This window comes from Acomys minous (genome assembly GCF_964271855.1).
Source record: "Acomys minous genome assembly, chromosome: 6".
In the NCBI taxonomy this organism is placed as follows: domain Eukaryota; kingdom Metazoa; phylum Chordata; class Mammalia; order Rodentia; family Muridae; genus Acomys; species Acomys minous.
The window spans coordinates 95,839,611-95,855,634 of NC_140487.1; the positions used below are offsets into that span (position 1 = coordinate 95,839,611).

Here is a 16,024-nt window from a genome sequence, read left to right on the forward strand (position 1 = left end):
GCTCTTCCTTACTCTTGATGCCTTAAGGTTGATGGCCGCTTTGTTATTAGTTCTTTGGTGTCTCTTCAAAATCTCACCTTCACTTCTGTCAGTGTGTCCTGTATCAAGCTTGTCAAGCTGCCCAAATTGTGCCATCTACGTCTGCCAAGACCCTGACTAAGAAAGTGACAAACATGGTAACATTTGATTGACAATTTGCCTGGCTTAGAGGAACCCATAACTCGAGTGGTTTGAGTTTATTTACCATTACATAGGAGTGGGTTAAGTATGAAGGAACTTGGCATGGAATTAAGACAACATCATTCAGAAAGATTTCACTTATTTAGACAATATTTATTGAAAGTCTTCTACCTCTCATGCACCAAGTCGTAGTCAAAGTGCTGGGGGAAAGGGCATGTCCTAACCCTTGACCTCTCAGCTCACCACCCGGTAGCAAAAACCACACATGTAAAAAGTCACACAAAGCATCATGGACACTGTAGTAAAAGTCTAGGCTGGAGATAGGAACTTTCTAATGGTCATCATAAAGTAAAGGCCAGAATAGGAAAAGAAGAAATAATTAGGTCACTAGCTGAGGTACACTAAGCATTTACTATAGATGTGCTCTCAATTGTTTCCACAGCTCTGTGGGCTATTTGCCCACATTTGCACAGCTGGAAGGTGTGAAGGACAGGACCAGACCTGGCTCTAGCTCCAGAGCTGGTGCTTCTGCTGCTATGCTCAGAGAGAGAGAGAGAGAGAGAGAGAGAGAGAGAGAGAGAGAGAGAGAGAGAGAACTAAGAAGGAAGGCAATGCCGTGGGAGCCAGGATGGAGGAAAATGCCGAGAGTGAATAAATAGATGATGAATCTCACATAATTAGACAGATCTCACATAATTATAAGGCTTGAAGTGAACTTGGTTGCACAGTTTCATTAGCAGCATGATAGTAGGGGAATTCACTGACATACTCTTAAAGGACAGTGGGAGTGGGGAGGTAGAGGTCACACACACACACACACACACACACACACACACACACACACACACACACTCACACACAAGTTTGGCACTCAAAAGGAAGTACAGGACATGGCACCTTCAGTTCCAGAAGGCAGATCCCTGTGAGTTCCGAGGCCAGCCTTTTCTACACAGCAAGTTATAAGCCATAGGGCTATATAGTGAAACCTTGTCAAAAAGCCAGAGAGGAGCCTAGTCCAGTGGCTGTGGAGGAAGTGCTCTGGATTTGTGAGCAGTCACATGGAGAGATCAGTGTTAGGAAGCCCAAGGAGCTGGGTAAAAAGAATGGATGGTGTTGGTGTTAAGGACGGAGAAGGTAATATGCAGTAAGTGGGGGGCTGCCCTCAGGGCTGCTGCCAATAGCTGAGTGGTAGGTAGGAGTGGTTGGCGATGTGTGTAGTGCAGCAGGTGCCCTGCTCAGCCACAGGTGGACAGACAGGCAGGGGCGTGGTCCTCAGGCAAGGTTGCAGTCCTCGGTAGTCCATCTGAGGCTGGGGGGCGCACAGGGGCAAAGGCGTCCTCTCTGAGGGTTTAGGGAGGATTTCCAAGAGGCTGGGTTCCACTTCTTCGCCGCTGTCAGTAACGGTGGCCTTAGGCTGAGAGGGATGAGTGGAAGGAGCTAGATTAGCCAGGCGTGGCTCAGGCCTTTAATGCCAGCACTCGGGAGGCAGAGGCAGGCGGATCTCTGTGAGTTCGAGGCCAGCCTGGTCTACAGAGTGAGTCCAGGACAGCCAGGGCTACACAGAGAAACCCTGTCTCAAAACAAAACAACAAAACTGCGGCAAAACAAAAAGAGTTAAGTTAGAGCAGATCTTAGAGTATGGGGTAGCTGGATTAGATAATAAGACTTAGGCTTGGGAGTAAGACCTAGGGATAGTCAAAGAGCATGAGCACGTTTCACTGTGGGAACAGGCGTCATTGGTGGTGAGGTAGCTGGAGCAGGAGGGGAGGGTTGGGGTGTACTCACAGGATCTAGAGCTGCAGTGTTTCTAAGGTACTGGCCTAGGACCCGCTGTAGGTCTGGAAGTGAGGGCCACAAAGCATGCCTCAGTCTTCTAGCAGAGAAGGAAGAGAGAGGAATCTGACTCAGGATTCAGCTGGGAGTGATGATGGGGGGGGGAGGGGGGAGGGCAAAGTCGGGCAGCAGGGGAGACACTGAGGCAGAGAAGTTTGAGGAGACACGGGCAGAGTCAAGGTATGTTGGCCTTCCCTGACCACTCTGCCAAAAACATACCCTCTTCCTTTCCTATCACGCTCCCTAGTTTTTCTGGAATTTTCTTAACAGCATATTCATTGTACTGTTACATTCGATTTTTTGGATTGCTTTTGTTTTTGTTTTTGTTTTTGTTTCTGAAACAGAGTTTCTCTGTATAACAGTCCTGGCTGTCCTAGTGTCCTGGAACTCACTTTGTAGACATAGACCAGACTGGCCTTGAACTCATGAAGATCTACCTGCCTCTGCCTTCCGAGTGCTGGGGTTAAAGGTGTGTGCCAACAAACCCAGCTGTACGTTAGTTTGTTTTTATCCTACTCCACCAGGACACAAGCTCCATGCGTGCTTGAAGGTTTGTCTGTTTCCCCACTCCACCACACCCAGCGTAGAGCCCACAGAAATTACATGCGTGACGGGAGAAAACCAGTACAGCTTCTTGCTGCATTACTGTAGAGGGCTGTCAGGGAAGAGTACAGATTAAGGTGTATTGGGGAGACTTCCAATGCTCTGGCCCCAGATATCCATGTTGAAGGACTTCAGCCAAGGGTCTGGCCTCTCCCGTGACCTTCTCCCCCACCACCAGAAAGGAGAAGTAGCTTTCTGACTGAGTGCAACAGTACTTCCCTCATCTCTGTCAATATTTTTTTAGGGTGGGGGGCAGGGGTTCAGATGTGGCTACCTTGAATATAGAGGCTCCATTCTAGTCTGCTCTTACACAAAGGCAGATTTTAAAAGTTCAAAGAAAGTCAGGTGTGATGGCAGGTGGAGCAGGTGGGGGAAGAAAGTCAGGTGTGATGGCAGATGGAGCAGGTGGGGGAAGAAAGTCAGGTGTGATGGCAGATGGAGCAGGTGAGGTGTGATGGCAGATGGAGTAGGTGGGGGAAGAAAATCAGGTGTGATGACAGGTGGAGCAGGTGGGGAAAGAAAGTCAGGTGTGATGGCAGGTGGAGCAGGTGGGGGAAGAAAGTCAGGTGTGATGGCAGGTGGAGCAGGTGGGGGTGGGGCGCTGAGGCTTGAGGGACTGCAGTGAGATTGAAGTCACTCTGGACTATGCAATGAGTTCTAGGTCAGCCTGGGCTACCAGTAAGATTCTATCTTAAAAAAAAAAAAATAATAAAGGCACATTCAAAGTGAGGTGCGGAAGCCAGGAGAGGGGCACCCGGTTCAGCCTATAACCTGAACACACACTTCTATACTTCTGTTTAATATCAACAGATAAGCTGGGTGTGGTGGCACACACCTTTAATCCCAGCACTCGGGAGGCAGAGGCATATGGATCGCTGTGAGTTCGAGGCCAGCCTGGTATACAAAATAAGTTCAGGACAGCCAAGGCTAACACAGAGAGACCCTGTCTCGAAAAACAAAACAAAGCAAAAAAGAACCAGCAGATAGTGCCAAGCGAATGACAGATGTGATGTGGATATTATCCTCGGCTTTATAATTTCTCGTTAACCCTCACGTAAGTGGATCATTCATCACAACATTTATTTAAGGGCCTTCTACTTGGCAGACACTATGCTGAGGATTTTAAAATGACCGAGTAAGGTGTGATGAGAAAAACATCAAAAGGAATAAATGCTGTGACGCAGGACAGTGTGAGCGCTGAGTTCACACCCTGCACCAAATACATATACAAATGCAGGAAAGCACTATGGGAACACGAAAGAGCAGCCAATGAGAGGAGGCCAGGAAAGGTTAAGAGTTAGCGAAGAGAGTTAGTTATTTGAAGGTGAATGGGCAGTCAGCCCAAGAGACTAGCTAGGCAACAAGGTCATGACGCGCAAAGGCGTTGAGCAGTACAACAGCCTGCGAGGCAGCTCAAGGCTTTGAGAAGGCTGAAATTTTGTAGAGCCTTGTGGGTTCTATCCTGGGGAGCCACTGGAGGAGCCAGGAGAGTCACCAAAGGCTCATGTGCTTTTTAGAGACTTTTGTGAGGAAAGAGGGAGAAGGAGCGTTGTTTTCGGTGAGTCTGGTAGTTTGCCGGGCCAGAGAAAGAAAGCATTGTGAGATCAGTTTCCTGAGGCGGAATGACCAGACCTCAGGGCCAAGGTTGGACTGTAGCCCTGTCACTAAATGAGCAGCCAGGAGGGTGGGGCCGTGAGAGGTGTCCAGAGAGAGGAAGCAGGCTAGACTGTAAGGAGAAGCCGCCACTCCCAGAGGACTGCAGGAAGCAGCTGAAGCGGCAAGGTGTGTGGGTTTGTTCCGTGGTCCAGGGAGCGGTGTCAGCAAGTGACCCTAGAACGCTTGTTGGGAGGCCACTGGCCTCACAGGGACCACGCCCCACCGCCCTCTTTGCTGGGGCGGTACCTGTAGTGCGCAGGAAACTGCCACTTCATCAGCAGCAGGCACAAGAGGGCACTGAGGCTCAGCACCAGCAGCAGAGCGGTCACCAAGGAGATCCAAGCTAGGGGACAAAAAGCGACTGACCTTGGCCGACCCCGGGCCCCGCCCAGGGGCGTGCTGGCCCCACCCTTCGCATTCGGAGCACTCAGCACAGCTCTGCGGTTGAACTGAGGCTTGCCTGTAGCCCCGCCCACAGTATAACCACGAACAACCGCCCCCCCCAACCCTCCCCACCAACAACCCCACCCCCATCCCGCGGTAGACCAGCTTTGGCCCTGTGGGTCCTCACCAGTCTCTGAACCGGTGGACACTCTAGCTGGGGGAGACCAGGCGCTCCAGGGGCCTTGGTAGGTGGGGCCATTGAGCCTGGCGCGCAGCTGTAAACTGTAGCGAGCTCGGGGACGCAGTTCTAGGGTCCCTCCCCGGGCTCCGAGAGATGGCTCCAGCACCTGAGAGGAGAAGCGTTGAGGGGGGGGGGGGGTCTGAGACTCCACAGAGTCTCACCGGCAGATGGGAGCAGGAGCGAAAGCCCTGCCTGAGATCACGCCTAGGAACACACACCCGTTCATCCTGCCACAAGATGTGAGGATCCTGCTACTAAGCGCAAACAACCCCCACTAGTCCGGCTTTGCTCATTCTCAGAGACAAGCTCTGACCCTCAGAACCACACAGACCGTACCATAAGTACTATACAGCAGAGGACGTCAGATTTGCTCTAGGTGCCAGGCCACAAGCACTATTTGAGCAAGCAGGGATACTGTTACACACTTAGCAAACATTTGAGTTGCTTAGGATATGCCAAACATTGAGCTAGGGGCTAGACACCAGGTAAGTTAAATACACGTTCATCTAAAGAAGTAGGCTGAGAATTACATAGTGCAAAGCACCATGGAGTACAATGCAACAACGCTGCCTGGTTTCGTGTGCTAAGAGAACAGAGGGTCAAAGAGGGAAGACTAGGAGTGTGTGTGTGGGTGTCCAAAGCATTATTCAGATTACTCAATAAATAGGAGAAGACAGGAAAGGAAGAATAAAGGATATTTCTAGGCTCAGGTCTGGGGTAAGTGGTGGTGCCAACTGACAGCTGAGAGGAGTAAGCTTGAAAAAAAAAAAACCACCATATGAGTGTACTTGATAAAGTTTAACTACAGTGAGACGAATCAATAGTAATACCAAGATACTGGCCAGCCTTGGTTACTATATGCAGGGCAGCTGTAAGGGGCATAAAGAGCTAGTGGAGTTTTGTATATGTTATATATATACATCTGGGTAATTGACAAACTGGCTACACGTATGGTCTACACATGAAAAATTAATACTATTTTTAAGGCTCGTCTATATGATTGTACATGAGCTATATCTAATAAAAAGCAAAGCACAACTCGGGAGGAAAAAATAATTTGGCTTCGGATACATTGCTTCTGATCTGTCTGGGCATGAAGTTGTTTGCTAGCATTGTCTGGCAGGAAGCAACACATACACCTGTTAACTGAGCATAAAAACAGTGTCTGGTTGTGTATTGAGCACCTTTCTAAATGCCAGGAGCTAGGTTAGGAATTCATAGATTTATTTTTTCATAGATTCACTTACTTCATGTGTATGAGTGTTTTGTCTGCATATACATATGTGCACCAGGTGTGAGTTTGGTGCCCTCAGATCCCCTGAAACTGCAGTTATGGATGGTTGTAAGCTACCATGTGGATGCTGAGAACTGACCCTGGATCCTCTATAGAGCAACAGGTACTGTTAAAACTGCCGAACCATCTCTCTAGCCCCTATATTTAATTTTTATCAAACTACAGAGCAGGTAACTTTTCAATTCACCAATGAGGAGACTTTAAAATTTTTAGGTAATTTGCATATAGATCACCCCCCCCCCCCAGACAAGGTTTCTCTATGTTGTCTTGGCTGTCCTGGATTCATTTTGTAGACCAGGCTGGCCTCGAACTCACAGCAATCCACCTGCCTCTGCCTCCTGAGTGCTGGGATTAAAGGTGTGCACCACCATGCCCGGCTTGCATATAGTTCTTAACACTCCCCCATGTGTGGGCCAGAATGATAAAATTGGGGTTGTTAATATATAGTTAATGTATAGTCATTAAAATCCTAGGGTTGAGCCACACTCACCTAGGCAAAGCAGACATATCCAGGAGAGAGCGTTTTAGATGGTGTGCTAGCAACAAGAACATCTCATGAAAGAGAGGAGGAGGAGGAACCCAGGAAGAAGAAATAAAACTCAGTCAGAGAGGTAGGAAGGAGGCCACCATCCCATAGGCAAAAGGGAAGACTTTTTTTTTCCTCCCCCCAGACAGGGTCTCTCTGTGTAGCCTTGGCTGTCCTGGACTTGCTTTGTAGACCACACTGATCTTGAACTCACAGGGATCTGCCTGCCTCTGCCTCCCAAGTGCTTGGATTAAAGGCATGCGCCACCACACCTGGCAGGAAAGACTTTTTTATTTAATGGTTCTGGGATGGAACCCAGGACCTCTTGCATGCTAGGTGAGTGCTCTGCCGGTAAGCTACACCTCCAGCACGGGGAGAGGACAGGTCAAGAGAGTCATCAGCGGTGCTGCATGCCCAAGAGGGGTTCAGACACCAGCTGAGTCAGATAGGCATAGATGTACAAGGCCAGCTAACTGATACAGAGGCAGTGTGGGCGTGGGGAGTGCCGAGCGTGGCCTTCTGTTGTCTTACGGTTACCTTCCAGTCCTCATGGCCTTCTCCCGTGTATCGGAGCTGGTAGCAAGTCTCTTGAGCTGCCCAGGATGACTGATGCTGCCACTCCAGTTGCAGCCTCCCACTGGAGACCTCCCTCCAGCGCAGGCTCGGGGTGGGGAGGAGCACTAGAGGGGATTCCAACAGGGACTTCTCTAAGCCCTTCTGTGTGTCAGGCAACGTGCCACCAGGGCCGTGAGTCAGAAATGTCAGGGTGGATGATGGTAGTAATTGATGGTGATGGTGACGATAATAATAAAACATGAACAAAGATGGAAAGAACATATAGAGTTTAACTCCCAGCCTACCAGTTAGATATGGTGAAGGCGGGACTTATGTGGGGGATACGGAAGGAAGGTTCTTACCAGCCTGGTGGATCCAGAAAGGGGAGCCCAGGTAGCTGTGAATGACACCTTGGTCTGTGGTCACCTCCACAAGGATGTGAATAAGGCTGTCATTTCGTGACTTGAAGTGGCAGCGGGAGAACAGAGCTGGCTGTGATCCTGGGTCTGTTTCCTCCTCCGCTTCACACTTCTCCCAGGTGGGAGTCCTAAGAAGCAACCGGAGAGCGTCACTGAATCAGGCTGGTCCCTGACGCAAGGGTCCTGTGTCCTGCATGGATCATAACTAAACTCCTCCTCCCTCCATGCCCTGGGCCTCTTAAGGCTTTCTTCCTCTGCCTTTATGCCATGAGGGCTAGCCTCGTTCCCTTGAAGAAAGGGCAGGCATCGTATGTTAAAAACAAACAAACAAACAAACAAAAAACCAAACCCGTGGTTATATGATGGAAGCTGTTACTTTGTGTGCTAACAATCATCATCATCATCAATGCTAAAAGAACATAGTCTATAGAGTTCCGATCTCAGCTTCACCCGTGCATCCCTTGGGTCAGCAGTGGGGGGGGTGGGGGTGGGGGGGTGGAGGGAGGGGGTGGGGGGGGTGTCGTCCCTGCTCTAGTCCTCTTCCTATGAAAAGATGGTTTGACACTTACTTGCAGACTTTTTCCAAGATGAAAGAGACTTTATTTTTATTTTTTATTTTTAGAAGCAAACACCTTTATATTTTAAAATTTGTTCTTATTTGGTAGCCCTGCTACATTGCTTCCAGAATTTGCTTCCAAGGAGACTGACCTGGTAATACTATCCAGAATATATCACAACCTATTTTGATCCTTGTCATTGCCACATAAAGGGAAAACAACATTATTGCTTGCTCGGTTAAAGTTGATTCCAACTGATTTGCTTGTTACTAGCCCCTCCTCTTTTTTTTTTTCTCCTTCCCTTAAAAGACATGGTCTTGTTATGTAGCTCTGGCTGGCCTGGAACTTGCTATACAGACCAGACTAGCCTTGAATTTGAGATGCATTTACCTCTGATTTTGGGGATTAAAGGTGTGCACCTCTACTGTGTCCACTTCTTGAGGCAGTCTCAGGTAGCTCAGGCTGGTTTCAAGATAATCCCTTGATGACTTACCATCCCTAAAATGATCACTCTTGTATTTATATGTCCACCAGATGAAAAATAATCCTGAAGGAGTCTTGTGTCAATAGGCAAGTCTCTCTCTCTCTCTCTCTGTCTCTCTCTGTCTCTCTTTCTCTCTCTGTCTCTCTCTCTGACTCTCTCTGTCTCTCTGTCTCTCTCTCTCTCTCTCTCTCTCACACACACACACACACACACACACACACACACACGTTTTTCTGTGTTGTGCACGGGCTCACGGGGAGATCATAGCAGCATCTAACCCAGAGGGAGGGTCAAGGAATGCCTCCTGGCTGAGACAAGTGTTTATGCTGAGGCTCAGACTATAAATAGATTGGGGGGATGGGGGCGGGAGCAACTGGCTGTTCCAGGCACACGTTGTGCAGACATAGAGGGAGCATTGTGCTTCAGGGGGAATTCTAAATGGTTCAGTATGGAGAATGGCTTTTGGACCGAGGGCCTGTTAGCAAATGGTAAACTTGACTGCAGTGGACAGCCTCTTGAATGAGCTTTTTGGGCTGAGAAGGAGAGAAAGGTTCCCCTGCTACCTAGCCCTGGTATGCCTAGAACTAGAGATGATCCTCCTGCCTCAGCCTCCTAAATATAGGGATTACAAGCTCAAAATTAGAAAAATTACAAATATCTTTTTTTTTTTCAGAGCTAAGGACCGAACCCAGAGCCTTGTGCTTGCTAGGCAAGCACTCTACCACTGAGCTAAATCTCTAACCCCATATCTTTTTTTTTTTTTTTAAAGACAGGGTTTCTCTGTGTAGCCTTGGCTATTCTGGACTCGATTTGTAGACCAGGCTAGCTGCGATCTGCCTGTCTCTGCCTCCTGAATGCTGGGATTACAGGCGTGCGCCACTGTGCCCAGCTAATTTACAAGTATCTTAAACAGGGACAGGACATAATTACACTGTACTTCAGAAGACTCTTCTTTTTTTTTTTTTTTTTTTTTGGTTTTTTGAGACAGGGTCTCTCTGTGTAACCTTGGCTGTCCTGGACTCGCTTTGTAGACCAGGCTGGCCTCGAACTCACAGCGATCCGCCTGCCTCTGCCTCCCGAGTGCTGGGATTAAAGGCCTGCGCCACCACCACCCGGCTCAGAAGACTCTTCTAATTGCTGTTTGTAGAGAGGATTTGGGAGAGGAGGGGAGAAACAGAGAAATCCATTAGGACATTGTTGGGATTTTCATGTGCAAAGTAATAAAGTGGGAAAATGGTGGGATAGAGTGAAAGAGATGAAGCATGAAATTTTTTGTTTTTGTTTTGAGACACTTTGTCACTATGTAGCCTTAGCTGGCTTGGAACTCACTGTGCAGGCCAGGCTGCCTCTGACCTGCCTCCCCAGCTCTACCCCCACCATGCTAGGTGAGGATGTATTGGTGAGTAAAACCAAATCCTGATTTTTGTCATCCTGAGTCACGAATGGTGCTTCTCAACTGGAGATTTGAGAGAGAACCTTGTGTTTTTTTGTTTTTGTTTTTTGATTTTTTTTGGGGGGGGGGCAGGGTTTCTCTGTGTAGCCTTGGCTGTCCTGGACTCCTTTTGTAGACCAGGCTGGCCTTAAACTCACAGTGATCCTCCTGCTTCTGCCTCCCGAGTGCTGGGATTATAGGCATGTGCCACCATGCCCAGGCTGAGAACCTTTTGCTTTACTTTGCTTTGAGACTTAGTCTCATATAGCCTAGACTGTCCTTAAACTCAGTAGATAGCTAGGGTTGACCTGTGTTCCACCTGCCTCTACTTCCCTAGTCCTGGGACTATAGGTATGTCCATCCATACTTAAGGCCTCTAATTAAATAATCACATGAAGTGTAAATGTTAAATTGCATCTGAGATTAGTGAGTTATATAGTACACCAAACGCATAAAATCCTAGCAAGATGGCTGGGCTGCCAAGCTTGACAACCCAAGTCCAACCAGCATGGTGGAATAACAGAAGCAACTCCCTCAAGCTGCCCTCTGACCTCCACACTCATGCTATAGCACAGTGTACCCCTGACCATGGTTTTTGTTTTTCAAGACAGTGTTTTTCTATGTAGTCCTGGCTGTCTTGGAACTCACTCTGTCGACCAGGCTGGCTCCCAAACTCAGAGATCTGCCTGCCTCTGCCTCACAAGTGCTGGGATTAAAAGTGTGTACCACCACAGCCGGCTCTAACTTTAAAAAAAAATGCATAAGGATGCTATTGGATCAAATAAGGAAGAGCAGGAGAGGTTTTCTGAGGTCTGAAGGATAAATGAAAGTAAAGATGAGAAAGCCAGGTCAGCTGCACATCCAAGCGCAGGCAGAGCAAGAAAAGGGGTGAATGTGGGGTGACAGAGCCCGTGCTGGAAGAGAGAAATCAATGGAGTGTGACATAGATGAAGGCAGAAGTCACATATAAGTCAGATGTTGTAGACCTCACAATGCTACAGCAGACTTCTTTAGGGTCGGCAGGAAGTAATCAAGGATTTTTCTTTTGTTTTTCCTTTTTGGTTTTTTGAGACGGGGTTTCTCTGTGTAGCCTTTGGCTGTCCTGTAGACCAGGCTGGCCTCGGACTAACAGCGATCCACGTGATGGGGTTAAAGGCCTGTGCCACCACGCCCAGCATAAATCAAGGACTTTAAAGTAGAAAATGTTCTGTTAGTCTTTGAACTTCTAGATCACTCCAGTTCCTATATAGAGAACCCTCTTCGCTGCACAAGTGGGAGGTAACTTTCCCCCAGCACTGGGGATTGAACCTGGGGCCTTATGCATGTCAGGCAAGCCCTTTACCAAATATTCTATCTCCCCAATCTGATAGATGGTACCTTTGGGGCAGATTCTAGGCATATTTAGTACGTAAAACCAACAACATGCTAGCAGATTGAGTTCAGAATGGGTGAAGGATCAGAGAGGCGTTTTGTAAGACATCCTTGAATGGCAGGTTGAGTTTTATAAAGATTTTACTGGAGCACAGGACTTTGCAGCACCTACTTGAGTAGTAGACGGTCATGACCAACAGCTTTCACAAAGATCTAGCAGCATGGGGGGTTAGCATCATGGGGAATCAATTGAAGGTGAGTAGAACTGCCAGGGGTGTCTGACCTTTTGATATTGTGAAAGGACCTCGTTTCATATAAAGTCCAAACTTAAGAACCAGGCAGCTGGGCTTTAAAACTGCGTGTTTTAAGTAAGTTTATGGTTTTACGTTGGGCCACAGTCGTAGCTGTCTTGGTTACATGTGGCCTTCGAGCCCTATGTTGGACATGTCTCCTAGGCTGTCTGAAAGGTCCAGATGAGGCGATGCAGTCTGATGAAACCAAGTCATTCCCGACAGCAACAAAGAGAGGATGAGACACTCAGAGCGGAGCACTCATCAGAGCATGAGGGGACAGGGGACAGCATCTGGAGAGGACAAGCGAGGCGAGGGGAGAGGCCCCACAGCAATGCAGACCTTCAGAAAGGCTCAGGCCCAGTCATCGGTTACCTGTCTGTGGGGCAGCAGCGTGTCCTGCTGTGCTGGAAGAAGCCTCGGGAGCTAGTGTGTTCCTGCTGCTGCCACTGGCAGGTGACCTTCTTTAGGTCCAAGGTAAAGCACTGGAGTCCGATTGCCACTGCGGTCAGAGAAGGCCATGCATTCTTACTCGGCAAAGTCCCTAAATTGTCTCTACACTACCCCCCCTCCCGCTGTGGAAAATTCTCACCTATTCTTTTCCTGTAGCTGTCCTGTGCAATGACAAGTGTGAGGTCATCAGGAATGACCAGTGCTCTGGATCCCGCCTAAGTCTCCGTGTAGGTTCTTTTTTTTTTTTTTAATCTCCTCATTCTATCACCGACCCACCTGCATGACCCACGTGTGTGACCCACATGAATGACCCACCTGCATGACCCACCTGCATGACTCACCTGAATGACCCACCTGCATGACCCACCTGCATGACTCACCTGAATGACCCACCTGCATGATCCACCTGCATGACCCACCTGAATGACCCACCTGCATGACCCACCTGCATCTCCTGGAAGGTCCACAGTCACAGGGAAGGACCAGGGTCCCCAGGAGCCACGAAAGGAGACTTGATCAGGCTGGGTGCGTAGTTGAAGCCAGTAGGACTTGCCAGCCTGGAGCCCCGAGATGAGACAGCTTCTACCTTTCACCGTCAGAGATGGAGCCTGGGGAAGGGGAGACAATTCCCAGAATCTAGACTTGCTTCCCAGGCAGGATAGCCCACATATCTAGGGTTCAAACCACTGTGCAAAACTCAGCTCCATGCTGGATAGATAGATACGCACATAGACCGAGGAGAGCTGTGTTGACCGGTTTCAAGTTGTGCTTAGGGAGTTTTGCAAAGTCTCAATTTGGAAGCTTGAATGCTCCAAAGGGGGAGAGACATAAAAAGAGCTCCTGGGCTGGGCGTGGTGGTGAACACCTTTAATCCCCAGAACTCAGGAGGCAGAGGCAGGTCAATCGCTGTGAGCTGGGGGCCAGCCTGGTCTACAGAGCGAGTCCAGGACACCCAAGATAACACAGAGAGACCTTGTCTCAAAAAACCAAAGGAAAAAAAAGCTCCTGAGAGCTAGTCAGACTCTACACTGACTCTTCAAAGACTGACCAAGTCCAGGGTCCCCTAAGTATGACCTTTCTTTTCCAGGGACATATTGGGATAAGAAATAGGAGTAGAAGGTTAGGATACTTCTCCAGCTGGGGAGGTCCTCATTGGTCCATACAGTTGGGGCACAGTTGGCTGAACACATGGAGGCTGGCCGAGAACAGGGACTGGGTTCAGCATCTGCAGCGTGGGACAGCAGGTTTCAGTGGAGCGCAGCTGCATGACTGAGGGGCCGGTGGAGTTGCTGGGGTCCGTGGAGCCGTAGCGGAGCTCATGACTCAGGAAATCACTGAATTCAGGAACAGAGGACTCCCAGTGGATCTGAAGTTCCCCTGGTTGGCTTCCACTTCTGGCCTTGATGGCACTGGGGGGAGCAGGCAGGCCTGAGGGCAAGACAAGGCACATCAAACTCACCGAATGCCAGACCGAAGTGCCAGAGCTGAAGGCAGAACAGAGCAACTCAGAATTAAAAAAGATGCTGGTTCCCCCCTCCCTTCAGACAGGGTTTCTCCATGTAGCCTTGGCTATCCTGGACTCACTTTGTAGACAAGGCTGGCCTCGAACTCACAGAGATCTGCCTGCCTCTGCCTCCCGAGTGCTGAGATTAAAAGCGTGTGCCACCACCGCCTGACTCTAGACTTGTTTCTTAAAGCGGGGACTTCTTTTCATCTCCTTGTTGCCTGGCTCGCACCAGCCATAAGACTGTTGAGTGGGTGAGTCAATGTAGATGTTAATGAGAGGCCCAAGCTATCCTTGATGTGAAACGCTCTACGGGAGAAGTCTAGTTCTGGATGCCAAGGCTGGGAGGAATGATAACGGGGCGTGGGTCCTGAGAGACCTCTGGGAATCCGATAGAGAAGAGTGCCCACGTTGTCCTGAAAGACTACAGGCAAGCCCGACTCTGGAAGCTGGAGCAGGCAGCAGACGGAGAGGCAGTGTGCCAGGGACGGCCTTACCCACGCTATCCACAAACAGCACCCGCTGCGTCAGAGTCTGGTTGAGGAACATATTCTTCACCCAGAGGTGCAGCGGGAAGAAGAGACGAACTTCATCCTGGGCTGGAAACCGGCACACATAGCGGGTCCCAAAGGTGGGCACCCTCTGGGAATGCAGGGGGCAGGCGCGAGGCTTCTCTCTGTTGGCACGGGGAGAAATTCTACCTACACAGTCATCGTGCTTGGCCCTGAGGACCCAGGTGGAACCCAGACCCAATTTCTGTCTTCATCGTCGCCTCTTTCTGCTCGCTGGCTTGAGGTAGGGCCTTGAGGCGAGCCATTTAGAGAGTGGTTTTTGTATTGGGCATGCATTTGGATAGGGGCTCTGATAGGGCCAAAGACAGGAAAGCTATATATAGGCACAGATAAATGAGGGCTGGGGCACAATCCAGAACCTACCCTGGGTAGGCATACAGCAGCTGGTATATCTCGCTGGGCGCTGCCTCTTCCTCATCCCAGAAGCAAGTGAGGTCCTCAAATGTCTGGGAGAAACAGTGCAGGGGCTCTGTGCCCAAGGCCAGCAAGAAGACATCTGAGAAACAGTTGGTGAGTTGGGCTCTAGGTTCTCTCATGTTTATGGCTTAAGAGTAGGGGACCAAAGGGAGTCTCTGACCCTATATCCCCTCCCAGGGCTCCCTTGGCCCCGGCAGAGGTAACACCCACCCTCCACCCACCTCACCTTGGCTGGTGACTTGGGCCTGGCTTGGAGGGGCCAAGAGTAGGCAGGAGGTGACCATGAAGAGGACCCAAGAGGGCATCTTCTCCGGCACTGTGTGCCTGCTCTAGCCCATCCTCCCTTCAGGAAGCTGGGCCCCAGTCCCCTCCCGGGCCCAGCCCCTCAGGTTCCTGTCAGATACAGCCCCACGTCCTGTCCCTGTCTCTGCCCCTCTGGGGGCCCATCCAGACCACACTGGGGCAAGGGGGCCAGAGAAGGGGGAGTGGGCAGGAGGGTGAGAGGAATTCAAAGGGGGAAGACATGAGCCTTCTTTTGTTAGGGACATAGTGGTATGTATTTGTCTGTGAATGAAGAGGAATCACCCTGTGGTGCTTAAACTACTGTGGAAGAGCATATGGCCACCAGAACAGGCTTAACTGAACCACGCTACATGTGTTGCCTCAACGTCCATACAGGAGTCTTATTTCCATTGGGAAGATGAGAAAGATGCAGGGACGTTAAAAGGTCGCTCAAGTCACATCCCCAGTAAGATGGAAGGCACAGGAGATCAGACTTCAGAACCGGAGGGCTCAACAGTCATGCCACATTCCTGGGATGATCCGCTGTGAAGTGCTTGTCTCCCTCACAGATGTGCCTGATGGTGGCACCCTGTCCATCATAGGTGGCGTTCACAGTAACCTTAGTGTGTGCTCGCTCCATAGACGGAGGTGACAGAGATACTGGGAATGATTTAAGAATGTAGAATTCCAGGCCCTTCCCAGATCTTACTCACACAAACCCATTTACCAAAATCCCCAGGTGAGTCAGTACACAGTCAAGTTCAAAAGACATGGCAAGAGATCACATTCAAAGACCTTCTAGGTCTGTGTGATCCAGCTGGAAATACAGACGTGCCTTTAATCCCAGGAGACAGAGGCAAGCAGATTTCTGAGTTCAAGACCAGCCTGGTATAGAGAAAGTTTCAGGTAAAGAAAAGCTTAGGTCCTGGAGTGTTGGTACACACCTTTAATCCTAGCACTCAGGAGACAGA

At 49.6% G+C, this 16,024-nt stretch overlaps 1 protein-coding gene across 1 annotated transcript; it reads right to left on the reverse strand.

The window, feature by feature from the left end:
- Positions 1–318: 318 nt before the first annotated feature.
- Positions 319–15,076, reverse strand: MPL (MPL proto-oncogene, thrombopoietin receptor; the record flags this gene model as incomplete). Its single annotated transcript, XM_084786776.1, has 12 exons — positions 319–1,594; positions 1,966–2,053; positions 4,519–4,615; positions 4,844–5,003; positions 7,255–7,397; positions 7,635–7,819; positions 12,201–12,327; positions 12,724–12,886; positions 13,408–13,706; positions 14,280–14,458; positions 14,718–14,850; positions 14,998–15,076. The coding sequence occupies 12 exons, from the start codon at positions 15,074–15,076 to the stop codon at positions 1,343–1,345; spliced, it is 1,905 nt and encodes a 634-aa protein (XP_084642902.1). The 3' UTR covers positions 319–1,342.
- Between the last annotated feature and the right edge of the window lie 948 nt (positions 15,077–16,024).